General features: G+C 38.7%; 1 protein-coding gene across 12 annotated transcripts in view; it reads right to left on the reverse strand.

The window, feature by feature from the left end:
* The window catches only part of JAK2 (Janus kinase 2), a 248,006-nt gene that overhangs the window by 82,232 nt on the left and 147,761 nt on the right, over window positions 1-18,013 (reverse strand). For all 12 annotated transcript variants that reach the window (XM_082404344.1, XM_082404352.1, XM_082404354.1 and 9 more), the window contains one exon: window positions 12,091-12,342. In XM_082404344.1, the coding sequence (XP_082260470.1) occupies window positions 12,091-12,316 (226 nt within the window). In that variant the 5' untranslated portion in view covers window positions 12,317-12,342. The remainder of the gene's footprint in view (window positions 1-12,090; window positions 12,343-18,013) is intronic.

Genomic DNA, 18,013 nt, shown 5'->3' on the forward strand with positions numbered 1-18,013 from the left:
AACATGAGATACTACTTCACACCCACTGGTATGATTCAGGGTTAGATGGCTCCATGGGTGTTGGCTTGGCTGAATGAATGCCTGAACCATCTCTTGACTGGTCACACTTTTCAGTATTAAAGGTTAGGGCCCTGAAAACTCTACTTCCAAAAACCCCAAAAGGAATTCTAAGATCAAGTTAAAGAATAATAGTCATTTGGTCAATTTCCTCACTTAAAAAGAGAGATAAACATAGTACCTTGTTCTGTGTCAGTCTCAGTCTATCAATAACGTTGCTACTGGCCAGAAGTACCTAAAGACCCACCCAGGACTAAGGCAACCCCCACAGACATTTCCCCTTCCAGAATCAATACTGTGGCTGGACTAGCCCTTATGGATCTTACTATGATTACAAGATGTACTTCAGCAACAACCACCAGGGAACTGTGAAAAATAAACAAGGTTTATTATTCACAAGTCGTGACCACACAGCAAGGTCACGGGTAGAGAGCTAGTGAATGCAAACCTGGGGTTCTGTCTTTATTGGGGTTGAGAGTGAGGTGCCTAGGGTTTCACAGGTTTCTTTTTATTGATGAATTTAAAACATAAAGCAGGAATGAAAGCACAAGAAGCACAAGAAGAGAAAAGCAAGAGGTCAAATGGTCAGTATCTAAGTTATCTAAGTCAGACCTCTTTAAAAAAAGGGACTTCATGGGTGGGGTGGCCTCGCTCTTTATCTAGTCCTATAGCTGTCAATTTGTTTATTTGAAATGGATGTCTTTCAAGTGGCTACCTAGGCAATCAAAAGCTTAATACCAGACAGATTGCAATCAACAAAGCTACTTGTCAGATAACTCCAGGAGCAAACAATCCTTCAGGACCCCGACTTTTGGCCTCACTGTGATTTCCAAGAAACAGCTACAGCTGGAATTCCTGGCTACAGTATTAACTAGGAGTGTGGTGAGCAGAAAGCTCTTCTCTGCTGGTAGCCACTCATGCAAGAAATTTCCTAAAGATGAACTCTCTTCCAAATTAATCTTCCTGGGAAAGTCTCAAGATGGTGGAGAAGAAGGACGTGAACTCATCCCTTCTTACGAAAATACCAAAATCACAACCAGCTGCTGAACAACCATTGACAAAAAAACGCTGGATCCTACCAAAAAAGATACCCTCCATCCAAAGACAAAGAAGAAGCCACAACAAGACGATAGGAGGGGCACAATCGCGATAAAAGCAAATCCCATACCCACCAGGTGGGCAAACCACAAACTGGAAAATAATTATACCACAGAAGTTCTCCCACAGGAGTGAAACTCCTGGGCCCCATGTCAGGCTCCCCAATCTGGGGGTCAGGCAACAGGAGGAGGAGCCCCCAGAGAATCTGGCTTTGAAGGCCAGTGGGGTTTGACTATGGGAAACAGAAACTCCACTCTTAAAGAGTGCACATAAGGTCTCGTGCATACCAGGGGCCAGGGAAAAAAGCAGTGCCCTCATAAGAGACTGGGCCAGACTTTCCTGCTAGTATTGGAGGGTCTCCTGCAGAGGCAAGGGGTGGCTGTGGCTCACTGCGGGGACAAAGACACTGACAGCAGTAGTTCTGGAGAGTACTCATCAGTGTGAGCCCTCCTGGAGGCTGCCATTTTCTCCCCAAGACCTAGCCCCAACCAACAGCCTGAAGGCTCCAGTGCTGGGATGCCTCAGGCCAAACAATCAACAGGTCAGGAACACAGCCCCACCCATCACCAGACAGAGTTTAAAGTCTTCCTGAGCATGACCCTGACCACCAGAGGGACAAGACCCAGTTCCACCCACCAATGGGCAGGAACCAGTCCCTCCCACAAGCCTCTTAAGACACCCTCATCCACCAGAGGGAAGACAGCAGAATCAAGAACTACAATTCTGCAGTCTGTGAAAAAGAAACTGCAATCACAGAAACTTAGACAAAATGAGACGACAGAGGAATATGTCCTAGATGAAGGAACAAGATAAGACCTGAGAAGAACAGCTAAGTGAAGTGAACATAGGCAATCCACCAGAAAAAGAATTCAGAGTAATGATAGTGAAGATGAACCAAGATCTTGGAAAAAGAATGGAAGCACAGATCGAGAAGATACAAGAAATGTTTAACAAAGACCTAGAAGAACTAAAGAACACACAGATCAACAACACAATAACTGAAATGAAAAATACACCAAAAGGAATCAATAGCAGAATAACTAAGGCAGAAGAATGCATAAGTGAGCTGGAAGACAGAATGGTGGAAATCACTGCCTCAGAACAGAATAAAGTAAGAAGAATGAAAGAAATGAGGACAGCCTAAAAGACCTCTGGAACAACATTGAACGCACCAACATTCACATTATAGGGGTCCCATAACGAGAAGAGAGAGAGAAAAGACCTAAGAAAATATTTGAAGGGATAACAGCTGAAAACTTCCCTAATGTGGGAAGTTAGACAGCCACCCAAGTCCAGGAAGCACAGAGAGTCCCATACAGGATTAATTCAAGGAGGAATACACCGAGACACAGTAATCAAACTGACAAAAATTAAAGACACACAAAAAATATTAAAAGCAACAAGGGAAAAGTAACAAACATACAAGGAAACTCCCATAAGGTTATCAGCTGATTTCTCAGCAGAAACTCTGCAGGTCAGAAGGGAGTGGCACAATATATTTCAAGTGATGAAAGGGAAGAACCTACAACCAAGAATACTCTACCCAGCAAGGATCTCATTCAGATTCGAAAGAGGAATCAAAAGCTTTACAGACAAGCAAAAGCTAAAACAATTCAGCACCACCAGAACAGCTCTGCAACAAATGCTAAAGGAACATCTCAAAGCTGAAAAGAAAAGTCCACAACTAGAAACAAGAAAATTACGAATGGGAAAGCTCACCAGTAAAGGCAAACATACAGTAAAGGTAGGAAATCATCCACACAGAAATATGATATCAAAACCAGCAGTTGTGGGAAGAGGAGAGCACAAATGCAGGATACTGGAAATGCATTTGAAATTAAAAGATCAGCAACTTATAACAATTTTGTTTATATACAGACTGCTATATCAAAACCTCATGGTCACTGCAAACTGAAAATCTACAATAGATACATGTAAAAAAAAAAGAGAAAGGAATCCAAACACAACACTAAAGTTAGTCATCAAATCTCAAGAGAACAAAAGAGTAAGGGAAGAAAAAAAACCTACAAAAATAAATCCAGGGCTTCCCTGGTGCCGCAGTGGTTGAGGATCTGCCTGCCAATGCAGGGGACATGGGTTCAAGCCCTGGTCTGGGAAGATCCCACATGCCGTGGAGCAACTAGGCCCGTGAGCCACAATTACTGAGCCTGCGCGTGTGGAGCCTGTGCTCCGCAACAAGAGAGGCCGCGATAGTGAGAGGCCTGCACACTGCGATGAAGAGTGGCCCTCGTTTGCCACAACTAGAGAAAGCCCTCGCACAGAAACGAAGATCTAACACAGCCATAAATAAATAAATAAATAAATTTTAAAAAATAAATTTAAAAAATAAATCCCAAACAATTAACAAAATGGCAATAAGAATATACATATTGATAATTATCTTAAACATAAACAGATTAAATGCTCCAAACAAAAGACATAGACTGGCTGAATGGATACAAAAACTAGACTCGTATATATGCTGTCTACAAGAGATCCACTTCAGATCTAGGAACACATACAGACTGAAAGTGAGGGGATGGAAAAAGGTATTCCATGCACATGGAAATCAAAAGAAAGCTGGAGTAGCAATACTGATATCAGACAAAATAGACGTTAAAATGAAGACTGTTACAAGAGACAAAGAAGGACACTACATAATAATCAAGGGGTCAATCCAAGAAGAGGATATAACAATTGTAAATATATACGTACCCAACACAGGAGCACCTCAGTAAAGGAGGCAAGTACTAACAGCCATAAAGGGAGAAATCGACAGTAACAAAGTAATAGTGGGGGACTTGACCACTCTCCACTTTCATCAATGAACAGATCATCCAGACAGAAAATCAATAAGGAAACACATGCCTTAAATGACACATTAGACCAGATGTATTTAATTTTTATAGAGCATTCTATCCGAAAGCTGCAGAATACACATTCTTCTCAAGTGCACATGGAACATTCTCTAGGAGTGATCACATGCTGTGCCACAAAGCCAGCCTCAGTAAATTTAAGCACACTGAAATCATATCAAGCATCTTTTCCGACCACAATGCTATGAGATTAGAAATTAACTACGAGACAAAAAAACTGTAAAAAATGGAAACACGTGGAGGCTAAACGATATGCTACTAAACAACCAACAGATCACTGAAGAAATCAAAGAGGAAATCAAAAAATACCTACAGACAAAAGGAAACAAAAGCACGACAATCCAAAACCTATGGGATGCAGCAAAAGCAGTTCTAAGAGGGAAGTTTACAGCAATACAATCTTACCTCAGGAAACAAGAAAAATCTCAAATGAAAAACCTAACCTTACACCTAAAGCAACTACAGAAAGAAGAACAAACAAAACCCCAAGTTAGTAGAATGAAAGAAATCATAAAGATCAGAGCAGAAAGAAATGAAATAGAAACTAAGAAAAAAGAAAAGATCAATGAAACTAAAGGTTGGTTCTTTGAAAAGATAAATAAAATTGATAAACCTTTAGCCAGACTCATCAAGAAAAAGGGGGAGAGGGCTCAAACCAATAAAATTACAAATGAAAAAGGAGAAGTTACAATGGACATCACAGAAGTACAAAGGATCATAAGAGACTACTACAAGCAACTATATGCCAAAAAAAGGACCAACTGGAAGAAGTGGACAAATTCTTAAAAAGGTACAATTTCCCAAAACTAAACCAGGAAGAAACAGAAAATATGAACAGATGGATCAGAAGTACTGAAGTTGAAAATGTGATTTAAAAACTCCCAACTAATAAAGTCCAGGACCAGATGGCTTCACATGCATATTCTATCAAACACCTAGAGAAGAGTTAATACCTATCCTTCTGCAACTATTCCAAAAAAACTGCAGAGGAAGGAACACTCCCAAACTCATTCTATGAGGCCACCATCACCATGATACCAAAACCAGACAAAGATACCACAAAACAAGAAAATAACAGGCCAATATCACTGATAAACATAGACGCAAAAAGCCTCAACAAAATACTACCAATTCAAATCCGACATTACATTAAAAAGATCATACACCATGATCAAAGTGGGATTTATCCCAGGAATGCAGGGATTTTTCAGTGTCTGCAAATCAATCAGTGTGAATTACCACATCAAAGAATTGAAGAATAAAAACTATATGATAATCCCAAAAGATACAGAAAAAGCTTTTGACAAAACTCAATACCCATTTATGACAAAAACTCTCTGGAAAGTGGGCATGTAGGGAACCTACCTCAACATAATAAAGGCCATATATGAGAAACCTGCAGCTAACATCATACTCAATGGTGAAAACCTGAAAGCATTTCCTCTAAGATCAGGAACAAAACAAGGATGTCCACTCTCACCACTTTTATCCAACATAGTTTTGGAAGTCCTAGCCACAGCAATAAGAAAAAGAAATAAAAGGAATCCAAATTGGAAAAGAAGAAGTAAAACTGTCACTGTTTGCAGATGACATGATACTATACATGGAAAATCCTAAAGATGCTACCAGAAAACTACTAGAGCTCATCAATGAATTCAGTAAAGTTGCAGGATACAAAATTAACACATAGCAATCTGTTGCATTCTATACACTAACAACGAAAGATCAGGAAGAGAAATTCAAGAAACAATCCCATCTACCATTGCACCAAAAAGAATAAAATACCTAGGAATAAACCTATCTAAGGAGACAAAAGATCTGTACTCTAAAAACTATTAAGATGCTGATGAAAGAAATTGAAGATGATACAAGCAGATGGAAAGATATAACACGTTCTTGGACTGGAACGATCAATATTATCAAAATGAGTATACTACCCAAGGCAATCTACAGATTCAATGCAATCCCTATCAAATTACCAATGGCATATGTCACAGAACTAGAACAAAAAATTTCACAATTTGTATGGAAACACAAAAGACCCCCAATAGCCAAAGCAATCTTGAGAAAGAAAAACGGAGCTCATGGAATCAGGCTCCTGGACTTCAGACTATATTACAAAGCTACAGTAATCAAGATAGTATGGTACTGGCACAAAAACAGAAATATAGATCAATGGAGCCAGAAAGAAAGCCCAGAGATAAATCCACGCACATATGGTCACCTTATCTTTGATAAAGGAGGCAAGAATATACAATGGAGAAAAGACAGTCTCTTCAATAAGTGGTGCTGGGAAAACTGGACAGCTACATGTAAAAGAATGAAATTAGAACACTTTCTAACAGCATACATAAAAATAAACTCAAAATGGATTAAAGACCTAAATGTCAGGCCAGACACTATAAAACTCTTAGAGGAAAACATAGGCAGAACACTCTATGACATAAATCACAGCAAGATCCTTTTGACCCACCTCCTCCAGAAATGGAAATGAAAACAAAAATAAACAAATGGGACCTAATGAAACTTAAAAGCTTTTGCACAGCAAAGGAAACCATAAACAAAACGAAAAGACAACCCACAGAATGGAAGAAAATATTTACAAACCATGTGACTGACAAGGGATTAGTCTCCAATATTTACAAACACCTCATGTGTACCAAAACAGCAAACAACCCAATCAAAATATGGGCAGAAAACCTAAATAGACATTTCTCCAAAGAAGACATATAGATGGCCAAGAGGCACATGAAAAGGTGCTCAACATTGCTAATTATTAGAGAAATACAAATCAAATCTACGAGATATCACCTCACACCAGTCAGAATGGCCATAATGAAAAAAATCTATAAACAATAAATGCTGGAGAGGGTGTGGAGAAAAGGGAACTCTTTTGCACTGTTGGTGGGAATGTAAATTGGTACAGCCACTATGGAGAACATTTTGGAGGCTCCTTAAAAATCTAAAAATAGAGCTACCATATGAGCCAGCAATCCCACTCCTGGGCATATATCTGGAGAAAAACATGGTTTGAAAGGATACATGCACCTCAGTGTTCACTGCAGCACTATTTACAATAGCTAAGACATGGAAGCAACCTAAATGTCCATTGACAGAGGAATGTATAAAGAAGATGTGGTACATATATACAGTGGAATATTACTCAGCCATAAAAAAGAATGAAATAATGCCATTTGTGGCAACATGGAGGACCTGGAGATTATCATACTAAGGGAAGTAAGTCAGACAGAGGAAGCCAAGTATCATATGATATCACTTATATGCAGAATCTAAAAAAAAATGATACAAATGAACTTATTTACAAAACAGAAACAGACCCACAGACTTAGAGAACTTATGGTTACTGGCGGGGAAGGACGGGGGAGACAGATAGATTGGGAGTTTGCGATTGACATGTACACACTGTTATATTTAAAATAGATAACCAGGCTTCCCTGGTGGTGCAGTGATTAAGAATCCGGCTGCCAATGCAGCGGACACGGGTTCGAGCCCTGGTCTGGGAAGATCCCACATGCCACAGAGCAACTAAGCCTGTGCACCACAGCTACTGAGCCTGTGCTCTAGAGCCCACGAGCCACAACTACGGAAGCCCACGAGCCACAACTATGGAAGCCCACGTGCCTAGAGCCCATGCTCCGCAACAAGAGAAGCTACCGCAATGAGAAGCCCGCACACCTCGACGAAGAGTAGCCCCCGCTCGTCGCAACTAGAGAAAGCCTGCGTGCAGCAACGAAGACCCAACACAGCCAAAAATAAAAATAAATTTTTAAAAATAAATAAAATAGATAACCAATAAGGACCTACTGTATAGCACAGGGAACTCTGCTCAGTATTCTGTAATAACCTAAATGGGAAAAGAATTTGAAAAAGAATAGATACATGTATAACTGAATCACTTTGCTGTACACCTGAAACTAACACAACATTGTTAATCAAGTATGTTCCAATATAAAGTAAAAATTTTTTTAAAAAGCTAATTGTCAGGTGCTTACACTACAACATCTACACACCCTAGTGCTGTTGTAAGAATTGAGTAACACACATAAAGCACTTAACACAGTGTCAATAAATTTTAGCTAGCTGAAAGAGGTGAATGGGGTACAGCTATAACATTAACTCCACATTCTACTCTTTGGGGATTGAGAAAAGAATAAAGGTCATTTAAAAGGAATACATTTCCCCTAAACATTTTTTACAATTAGAGGGTACTACAGATCAAGATTCTTCATTAAATACAAATATCTCAATATTAAAACTATTTGTCATTTATAACTTATTGCAAATTATTTTATCATCAAAACCATACTTAACGAAGGGTCATCAACATAAGTTCTGAGTTGCAGCTAGATACAATAAAGGGCATTTGGGGAGGGGAATGGAAAGGAATATGAGGATACTAGATACGTGAGTAGCTCAGTCATGGAAGAGTAACTGGCACAGGGCTCAGAGAGAGGTGGGAGGATTCCAAAAGATAACTCTACATAGCTATTTTGTCTAAACCTTGCTGTCTCTATGCTAGGGAAAACTATCTCATATCTTTGAAATATAACTTGTCAAGGCTGTAGATATGATATCAGAATAATTGTCTTTTCAGTTCACAGATTCTCTGAATCAAGCAGAATAACATCTGGACATGATTGAGAGAATATAGGGAGAGCCTGGATTTTAAGCCTGATTCAATGACACCTTTGGGTATCCTCACTGGGGAAGGAGGAAATTTATTCTCAATACTGAAGAAAGAAATTATTTGTGGCCGAGAGGGAAAAGTGTAGCAGACTACATTACTGCTCACAAATACTCACCCTTCTCTTCCCAGTCCCTGAGAGGACCACCCCATCTAACTAACACTGGCTTGGCCATATCACTTGGTTTGCTCAATGGAATCTGAGCAGAAGTGAGAGTGTGTTAGTTCCAAGCAGAGGCAGTAGGGAGGTATTTCATTTCCAGCAGCCCTCATGTTTTTTTTGCCTTTTACCAGGAGAACATCACGTCTCATATAGGGGGTACTCCTTCAGCCTGGCATCCAAACTGAGAACATACATGGAACAAAACACCTACTGGCTACCTCAGTTTACCGTGTATGTTATGAGCCACAGCCATCTATATGTGGTATTACAACTTCTCATGTGATCTCAGATACTTTCCTTCTACAGCCTCACACTAACTCACAAGATGCAACCTTTCCAGCGCCCACTTCCACAAGCAAGCTTCAAGACTTTTTTAACGTAAAGTGCCAAATATATTGCAGATTTTATATATTTTGTTACCATTTAACATGTGCTGTTTTTATTGTGTTTTTTAATGTCACGAAGTTTAGAATGTTATGTCACTAATCTCATTTTTCCTCTAAGCCCTATGGTTTTTATTGCACAATTCTGCAGAGCATAGTGCATTTTAGGAACACCTATTTCACATTATAACATAACTGACTGTATCTTGAAAAAAGAGACACGAATATCCATAATCCAAAGAGACAAGTTCTATAACTGAGCCACATATGGGTAGAAAAGCAACTGAGATAAGGTGATACTTAACCTTATGACCTGATCACCCCACCGCCAAACACAATCACACTGGGAAATTAGGTTTCAACACATGAATTTGAGGGAGAAGAGATACATTCAGTCTATAGCATTCTGTTCCTGGACCCCCAAAATAATATCCTTCTCACATTCAAAATATGTTCATTCTATTCCCAACAGCCCCAAAAGTGTTAACACATTCCAACATCAACTCAAAGTCTGAGTTCAAAGTCTCATCTAAATATCATTTAAAGCAGATTTGGATGAGACTCAAGGTACAATTCATCCTGAGGTTCTCCAGCTGTAAACCTGTGAAATTAAACAAGTTATGTGCTTCCAAAATACAATGGCAGAACAGGCACAGGACAGATATTTACAAGAAAGGTGTGACAAGTCTCAAGCAAGTCTAAAACCCAACAGGGCAAATTCCATTGGACCTTAAGGTCCATGAATAATCCTCTAACTTGATACTCTGCCCTCCAGGCCCACTGAAGCAGAGGTCCTACCTACAGGACACACTTGGGCAGCATTCCTGCCCCTTCAGCTTTGCTGGGCAGAGGGTGGGCACCTAAGGCTCCTGGCAGCCCTGCCCTAGTGAATTTGGGTGGCTCCTGTTCTTTGAAATCTAGGTGGAGTCAAACATGCCCCCTGGGCCTGTGCCTTCTCCACTAGTGGAGATGGCTTATTCCACCAGTTTGTTGCCTGCACCCTGCTGAGAGGCAGCTGCTGCACCAGGGGCTGCCAGAACCACACCTGGGGCAGACAAGGAGCTCAGCACCAGCAGTGCACCAGCAGAGCCCTCAAGGTGAGGTAGCACCAAGCAGCAAGCTCAAGGTCTCCAAACACTGGCATCTCCTCCTTTGAAATCATTCTGCCTCCAGGCCCTGTGCTAAGACAGTAGCCCTGGTGATTTCTGAACTGTCTTCAGGGTCATTCTTCCATTGTTTTAGGCAGCAGCATCTGGTTCCTGTTGAGATGGCTTATCCACACTAATCTTAACAAATGGTTGCTTGGCCACACCCTTAGTGTTCTCTTCTGAACAGGCTTTCTCATCTTTTGGATAGGTGGGGAATTTTCCAAATTTTTAAGTCCTGCTTCCTTTTTGCTTAACATTTATAATTATGCCTTTAAGTTATTTCTCTCTAATTATACTATGTTGACCTAAAACAAACAGGCTGCCAGGTATTTTTCCAGAAAAGATGGATTTATTTGGGATCGGCAGAGAACTGCAATCTGGAGTCTGCAATCATGGTGAGCCACATGGAAGCTCACCCAAGACAAGGGAAGGAGAACACTCTCCTAGAGGGGAGGGCTACAGTAAACAAGGAGCCCAAGGCTTTTCATTGTTTGAGTCCCTGCCAGGAAAGAAGAGGAGTCTTTCTTCTTCCTCTTAGGCCCTGGTATCCTTGCAGGGCGTGAGAACTCCCCCTTCTGGTCTACTGATTCCATTTTACTGAGGTTTCTGTTTATTAACTTTTTACAACTACAAGCAGTTAGGAGGGCTCAAGCCACACCTTCAAACCTTTGCTTAGAAATTACTTCAAGTAAATATCCAATTTCATTGCTCACAAGTTCTACATTCTACAAAGCACTAAAACATGAACATAACTCAGCCAAGTTCTTTGACACTTTACAAGAAGGATCACTTTTCTTTCAGTTTCCAATAACACAGTCCTCATTTCCACCCGAGATCTTATCAGAATGGTCTTTACAGTACACAATTCTACCAATATTCTGCACAGGATTACATAGGTGTTCTCTAAGAAGATTGAGGTTTTTCTGTACACCTCTCCTCCTTTCCTTTTGAGTCCACACCAGAATCTCCTGTTCACAACAATGTAGGCTTTTTCTAGCATGCACCTCAAAACTCTTCCATTACCCATTACCCAGTTCCAAAGCCACTTCAACATTTTTAGGAATTTATTACAGCACCCCTCCACTTCTCAGTACCAATTTTTGTTTTAGTTCATTCAGGATACTATAACAAAAATACCACAGACAAGGTGGCTTATAAAAAACAGAAATGTATTTCTCACATTTCTGTAGGTTTGGAAGTACAAAATCAAGGTGCTGGCAGATGTGGTGCCTAATAAGGACCCAATTCCTGGTTCATAGATGGTTTATCTTATTCATTTTCTTCCTATGTCCACACATGGCAGAAGGAGCAACGGAACTCTCAGTGGTCTCTTTAACAAAGGTACCAGTCCCACTGATGAGGAATCCACCCTCATAACTGATTCATCTCTCGAAAGCCCCACTTCCAAACTCATCATATTAGAGAAGTAGGTTTCAACACGAATTTTGGGGAACACAAACATTCAGTCTATACCACTAGCTCAACACAGAATTTACCTTAAATTCTACTTTAGTGATATTCTCATTTTATATGCATATGAAAACACTTGTCAGTCACAGAAGCGTAAAAAATATATTATACATGTACCTTGTGTTAAGAGTAGCATAATTAAAGCACGGATATATTAATAAGAAGAAAAACGCTGCTTTTTAACACTTACCACAAGCTTTAGAAGCAGCAACACAAATCTCTTCTGCAACATACTCCCCAGTTGGAAACGTCAGATAATCCCCCTCGGCTTTTCCAAGGGAATGATAAAGATAGACCTGTAGGACTGGATCTATTTGCTTCACAGAATTAGCATTTCCAGGAATATCACCATTCTGATGTACAGGAGATGAGGATGTTCCTTCCATTTCTGTCATTGTAAGGCATGCCATTCCCATGCACAGTCTTTTTTCAGAACATTTGCCTGTAAGAGAAACCAAAGTTACAAATGAACGTGATATTCATAAGTTATCCTTCATATATAAAGAAGTCTTCACTGACAACAATGACTGTCAAATCCATTAACTGAATAACTATCATGTACAGTCATTTCTCAGACAGATACTGAGGGTTTTGTTCCAGACCAGTGCAATAAAGTCACACAAATTTATTGGTCTCCCAGTACCTATAAAAGTTATATTTACACTATACTGTAGTATACTGAGTATGCAATAGCATTATGTCTAAAAAAAAATTGTACATACCTTAATTAAAAAATACTTTATTGCTAACCATCATCTGAGCCTTCAGCGATTTGTAATCTTTTAACAATAGTATTACCAAAGATCACTGATCATAGATCACCATAACAAATAATAATGAAGAAGTTTAAAATATTGCAAGAAGTATCAAAAATGTGACAAAGAGACATGAAGTGAGCAAATGTTCTTGGGAAATTGGCACTGATAGACTTGCTTAACACAGGGGTGCCACAAACCTTCAACTGTAAAAAACCAGTATCGGGGAAGCACAGTAAAATGAGGTATGCCTATACTACTATATACAAAGCACAGTGAGAGATATCAAAATTATAAACTTCCTGTGGACAACGACAATAAAATTGAAGCTTATACACTAACTGAGGAACCACAATATAAATATATAACACTAACAGAACAAACAAAATCAGTTACAGACAACAGAAGAAGAGATTCCACAAAGCGACATGATTTCTCAACAGATTACTCTGACAATTGCTTACTGGAATCTGGAAGGGAAAAATAACATTTCAAGCTGGGATTAACTGATGAGCTTTATTAGAGGAGGTCATATTTAAAACTGTTCTTGAAGCATGAATTGGATTTTGATGGATGGAAGAGGAAGAACGTTCTGGAAGAGTGGAACTGTTCTGAAGAGTAGAAAGATACAAGATATGTTCAATAATTTATTGGTCTGAGTGAAGTATTTGAGAAGTTATACCACTTAGGAAAGGATTAAAAATACAGATGGATAGGGACTTCCCTGGTGGTCCAGTGGTAAAGAATCTGCCTTGCAATGCAGGGGACGCTGGTTCAATCCCCGGTCAGGGAACTAAGATCCCACATGCCGCGGGGCAACTAAGCCCACACGCCACAACTACCGAGCTCCCACGCCTCAACACGAGAGCCCGTGTGCTGCAAACTACAGAGCCCACGCGCCCTGGAGCCCGTGCGCCACAACTAGAGAGAGAAAACCCGCACGCCACAACTAGAGAGAAGCCTGCACGCTGCAACTAAGACCCGGATACTTGTAACAAAACTGCAGCTACATACCCAGTATGCATTTCCCCCTTCTTCCTTGATACAAAAGTCCAAATGGCAGGGTATACCAATGTACTCCCCCAAAAAAACTCTACTTCCCCACAGATGGATAGCCATGTGAACCAGTTTAAGCAAATGAGATTTAAGTGAAAGTTGCTGGGTGGTACTTTCAGGACCACTCCTTAAAAAAAGGTTGACGTAGCTGGCATGCCTCCTTTTACTTTTTCCCCTTCACCTTCTGTCTGAATCTAAGCATGAATATAGGTAGGGCAGTCACCTTAACACCATGTAACCATGAAGGAAAGGCCAAGAGAATAAACGACCTGGCAACCTTAAGCAGCTGAATCAATGTCAGGAATCCCCTACCAACCACCAGACACCTTGTTACGTATAAGTAAGTGCAATCCTAACTGATACAGTACGAAATAAAAGAAGGTCCAAATGTCAGACCAAAGAATTTAAACTTTATCCCACAGTCAATAATGATTAGAAAGGTGAAGTGATATAGTTAGAAAGCTATTACAATAACCTAGGCAGTACTAAGATCCTGAACTGAAACAGCAATAGTTGGATGGTTAGAGGTAATAAAAGAGGAAGACTTGATGCACCATGAGGACTAACTGAATATAGAAGCCAGAAGTAAAAGATAGTATGAGGATTTCAAACTTGGGAGTTCTGTAATACCATTATTAGAAGGACTTTGTCCCTTGACTTTGGAAGGTGAGAAAAATAAAGACTACTGTTCTACAGACTTTCATTTAGGAATGAAAGCAGGGCAATTAGACCAAAATCTAGCTGGCAGTTAAAACATGAGACTGATATTTGGAAGACCTGAAAATCTGACAACCTTCCCCACAGATGTAATCATTTAAATCATGAGCTACGTGAAGGAAGAGGATGGGAATAACAGCAAACACACTTGCACAGCATTTACTATATGCCAGGCACCGTTCTAAATACAGATATTAAATAAATGAAGTGATTATTAAGTGAACTGCAATATGAAACATAGTTCTACATTCAACTACAAGGACCTTATTCTATTAGAGAAAATACTAGAGTTAATATTTATTCAAATAATATAAAACTATCAGTGTGTAAAAACAAAACAAAAAACTGGCAAATTGTGAGCAAAACTGCAAGATTTTTGAAGTTCCTCTGCATTTGGATATGCAAATTTAAACAATTTTAATTTGTTGAAAAATAGAATTTTTAAAAATATTTCTTATACTCTATTACACTATCTCTGTTACTCAGCTATAGAAAGCCATCAGATGAATTCTTAGCCATTAAAGAGCAAATATGCTAGAATTTCATCAGTTTGTGCTCACCATTATTTTGGATCCTATGCCTTCCTTTTGAACTCACTTTTTCCTACTGAAATATATTTTTTAGTAGATCTCTCAGTGAGGCCTTAAGGGTTTTTCTGTTGTAGTCTTTGAAATAAATTTTTTTCAGCTATACTGAGGTATAATTAACAAATAAGATATTTAAAGTATAAAACATGATGATTTAATATATGTATACATTGTGAAAGTCTTCCCCCATTAAGTCAATTAACACCTCCATCAACCTCATGAATTTACCGTTTTGGTGGGTGAGGGAACATTTAAATTCTACTCTTTAGAAAATTTCAATTCTACAACACAGTGCTATCAACCACAGTCACGTTATACACAGATGCTCAGAACTTATTTATCTTATAAGTGAAAATCTACCCTTTTACCCATTTCTATTTCCCCCAACCCTGGCAACCACTTTTCTACTGTCTGTTTCCTAAACTTTTTTTAAGATTCCACATATAAGTGATAACATGCAGTATTTGTGGTTCTGGCTGGCTTATTTCACTTAGCATAATGTCCTCCAGGCTCATTCACGTTGTCACAAATGACAAGTATTCCTTTTTAAAAGCTGAATAATATTCCTCTGTGTGTGTGTGCGAGCGTGTGCACACGCGCACATATATATACACCACGTTTTCTTGATCCATTCGTCTGTTGACAGATACTTAGGTTGTTTCCATACCTCGGCTGTTGCAAATGCTGCTGCAATGAATGTGGAAGTACAGATATGTCTTCAGAATAATGTTTAAACTTCCATTGGACATATACCCAGAAGTGGGATTGCTGGATCATACACTGGCTTTATTTTTAATTTCTTGAGGAATGCCATACTGTCTCCATAGTGGCTGTTCCAGTTTACATTCCCACCAAAAACTTACAAGGGATCCTTTTCCCCACATCCTCTCCAGTATTTTTTATCTTTTGTCCTTTGAATGACAGACATTCTAATAGGTGTGAGGTGATATCTCACTATGGTCTTGATTTGCATTTCCCTGATGATTAATGATGCTGAGTACCTTTTCATGTACCTGTTGGCCATTTTTGTATGTCTTTGGAAAAAATTCAGATCCTTTGACCATTTTTTAATTGGGTTATTTGGGGGTTTGTTGTTATTGAGTTGTATGAGTTCCTTATGTATTTCAGATATTATCCTCTTAACAGATGGGTAGTTGACAAATATTTTCTTCAGGTTGGCTTTTCATTCTGTTGATGGTTTCTTTTGCTAAGCAGAAGCTTTTTAATTTGATGTAGTCCCACTTGTTTATTTTTACTTTTGTTTGCTTTGCTTTTGTGTCAAACCCAAAAAAAAAAAAAAATCATTGCCAAGACCAATGCAACAGAGCATAACCCTTATGTTTTAGGTCTTAAGTACAACTCCTTAATCCATTTTGAGTTGATTTTTCTGCATGGTGTAAGATAAGGGCTCGTTTTACCCTTTCACATGTGACTACCCAGTTTTTCCAACACCATATATTGAAAAGACTATCTTTTCCACATGTATAGACTTTGCTTCTTTGTCAAAAATTAATTGACCATATATGCATGGGTTTAGTTCAGGGCTCTCCTATTCCATTCCACTGATCTATGCATCTGTTTCTAATGTCAATACCGTACTGTTTGTTTGCTCGTTTGTTTTTAATACCATGCTGTTTTGATTACTATAGCTTAGTACATAGTTTAAAATCAGGAATTATGATGACTCCAACTTTGTTCTTTCTTAAGACAGTTTTTTTGGCTATTTGGAATCTTCTGTGGTTCCATACACATTTTAGGTTTGTTCTTCATCTGTGAAAAATGCAATTGGAATTCTGATAGGGACTGCATTGAATCTGCAGATCACTTTGGGTAGTATGGACATTTGAACAGTATTAATTCCTCCAATCTATGAGCACAGCATATCTTTCTGTTTATATGTATCTTCTTTGACATCTTGCATCAATGTCATGTAGTTTTCAGTGTACAGTTATTTAACTCCTTGCTTAAATTTATTTCCAAATATTTTATTATTTTTGATATTGTAATAGGGATTGTTTTTCTTAATTTCTCTGGTAGTTCATTTTTAGTGCATACAAACACAAATGATTTTTGTATACTGACTTTATATCCTGCAATTTATAATGAATTTGTTTATTAGTTCTAACAGTTTCTTGGTGGTCTTTAGGGTTTTCTACATATAATAACATGTCACCTGCAAATAGAGACATTTTTACTTCTTCCTTTCTGATACTAGTGTCTTTTATTTCTCTTTTCTTGCATAATTGTTCTGGCTGGAACTTCCAGTTCTATTTTGAATAAAAGTGGTGAAAATAGGTAACCTTGTCTTGTTCCAGATCTTGAGGGAAAGCTTTCAGCTTTTCATCACTGAGTATGATGTTAGATGTGAGCTTGTGATACATGACTTATTATAATTAAGGAACATTTCTTCTATATCCAATTTGTTGAGAGTTTTTATCATAAATGGATGTTGAATTCTGTCAAATGCTTTTTCTGCCTCTATTGAGATGACCATATGATCTAACTTGACCTAACTGTAATTTAATTCCCATATTTCCTTATTGACTTTGTCTGGATGACCTATCCATTGTTCAAAGCAGGGTATCAAAGTCCCCTACTAGTTTTGTATTGCTATATATTTTTCCCTTCAGATCAGTTAATGTTTGCTTCATATGTTTAGGTGTTCCTCTTTTGGGTACATAAGTAGTTACTAGCTCCTCTTGATGAACTGACCCCTTCATCATTACACAATGACCTTCTTTATCTCTTGGTGCAGTCTTTGGTTTAGAGTCTACTTTGTCCGATACAAGTATACTTATCCGTGCCTTCTTTTGGCTACCATTTGATGTAATATTTTCCCCATCCCTTAATTTTTAGTCTAGGTGTGTCTTTAAAGCTGAAATGAGTTTCCTTTTTTAAAAAATAAATAAATAAATAAATAAATAAATAAATTTATTTTTAAAAAAACAAAACAAAACTGACCAGGAATAAAGGGCAGAGAGGAGAGGAGTTCTCAGCC

This window comes from Balaenoptera borealis (assembly GCF_965194805.1).
Source record: "Balaenoptera borealis genome assembly, chromosome: 8".
Lineage (NCBI taxonomy): Eukaryota > Metazoa > Chordata > Mammalia > Artiodactyla > Balaenopteridae > Balaenoptera > Balaenoptera borealis.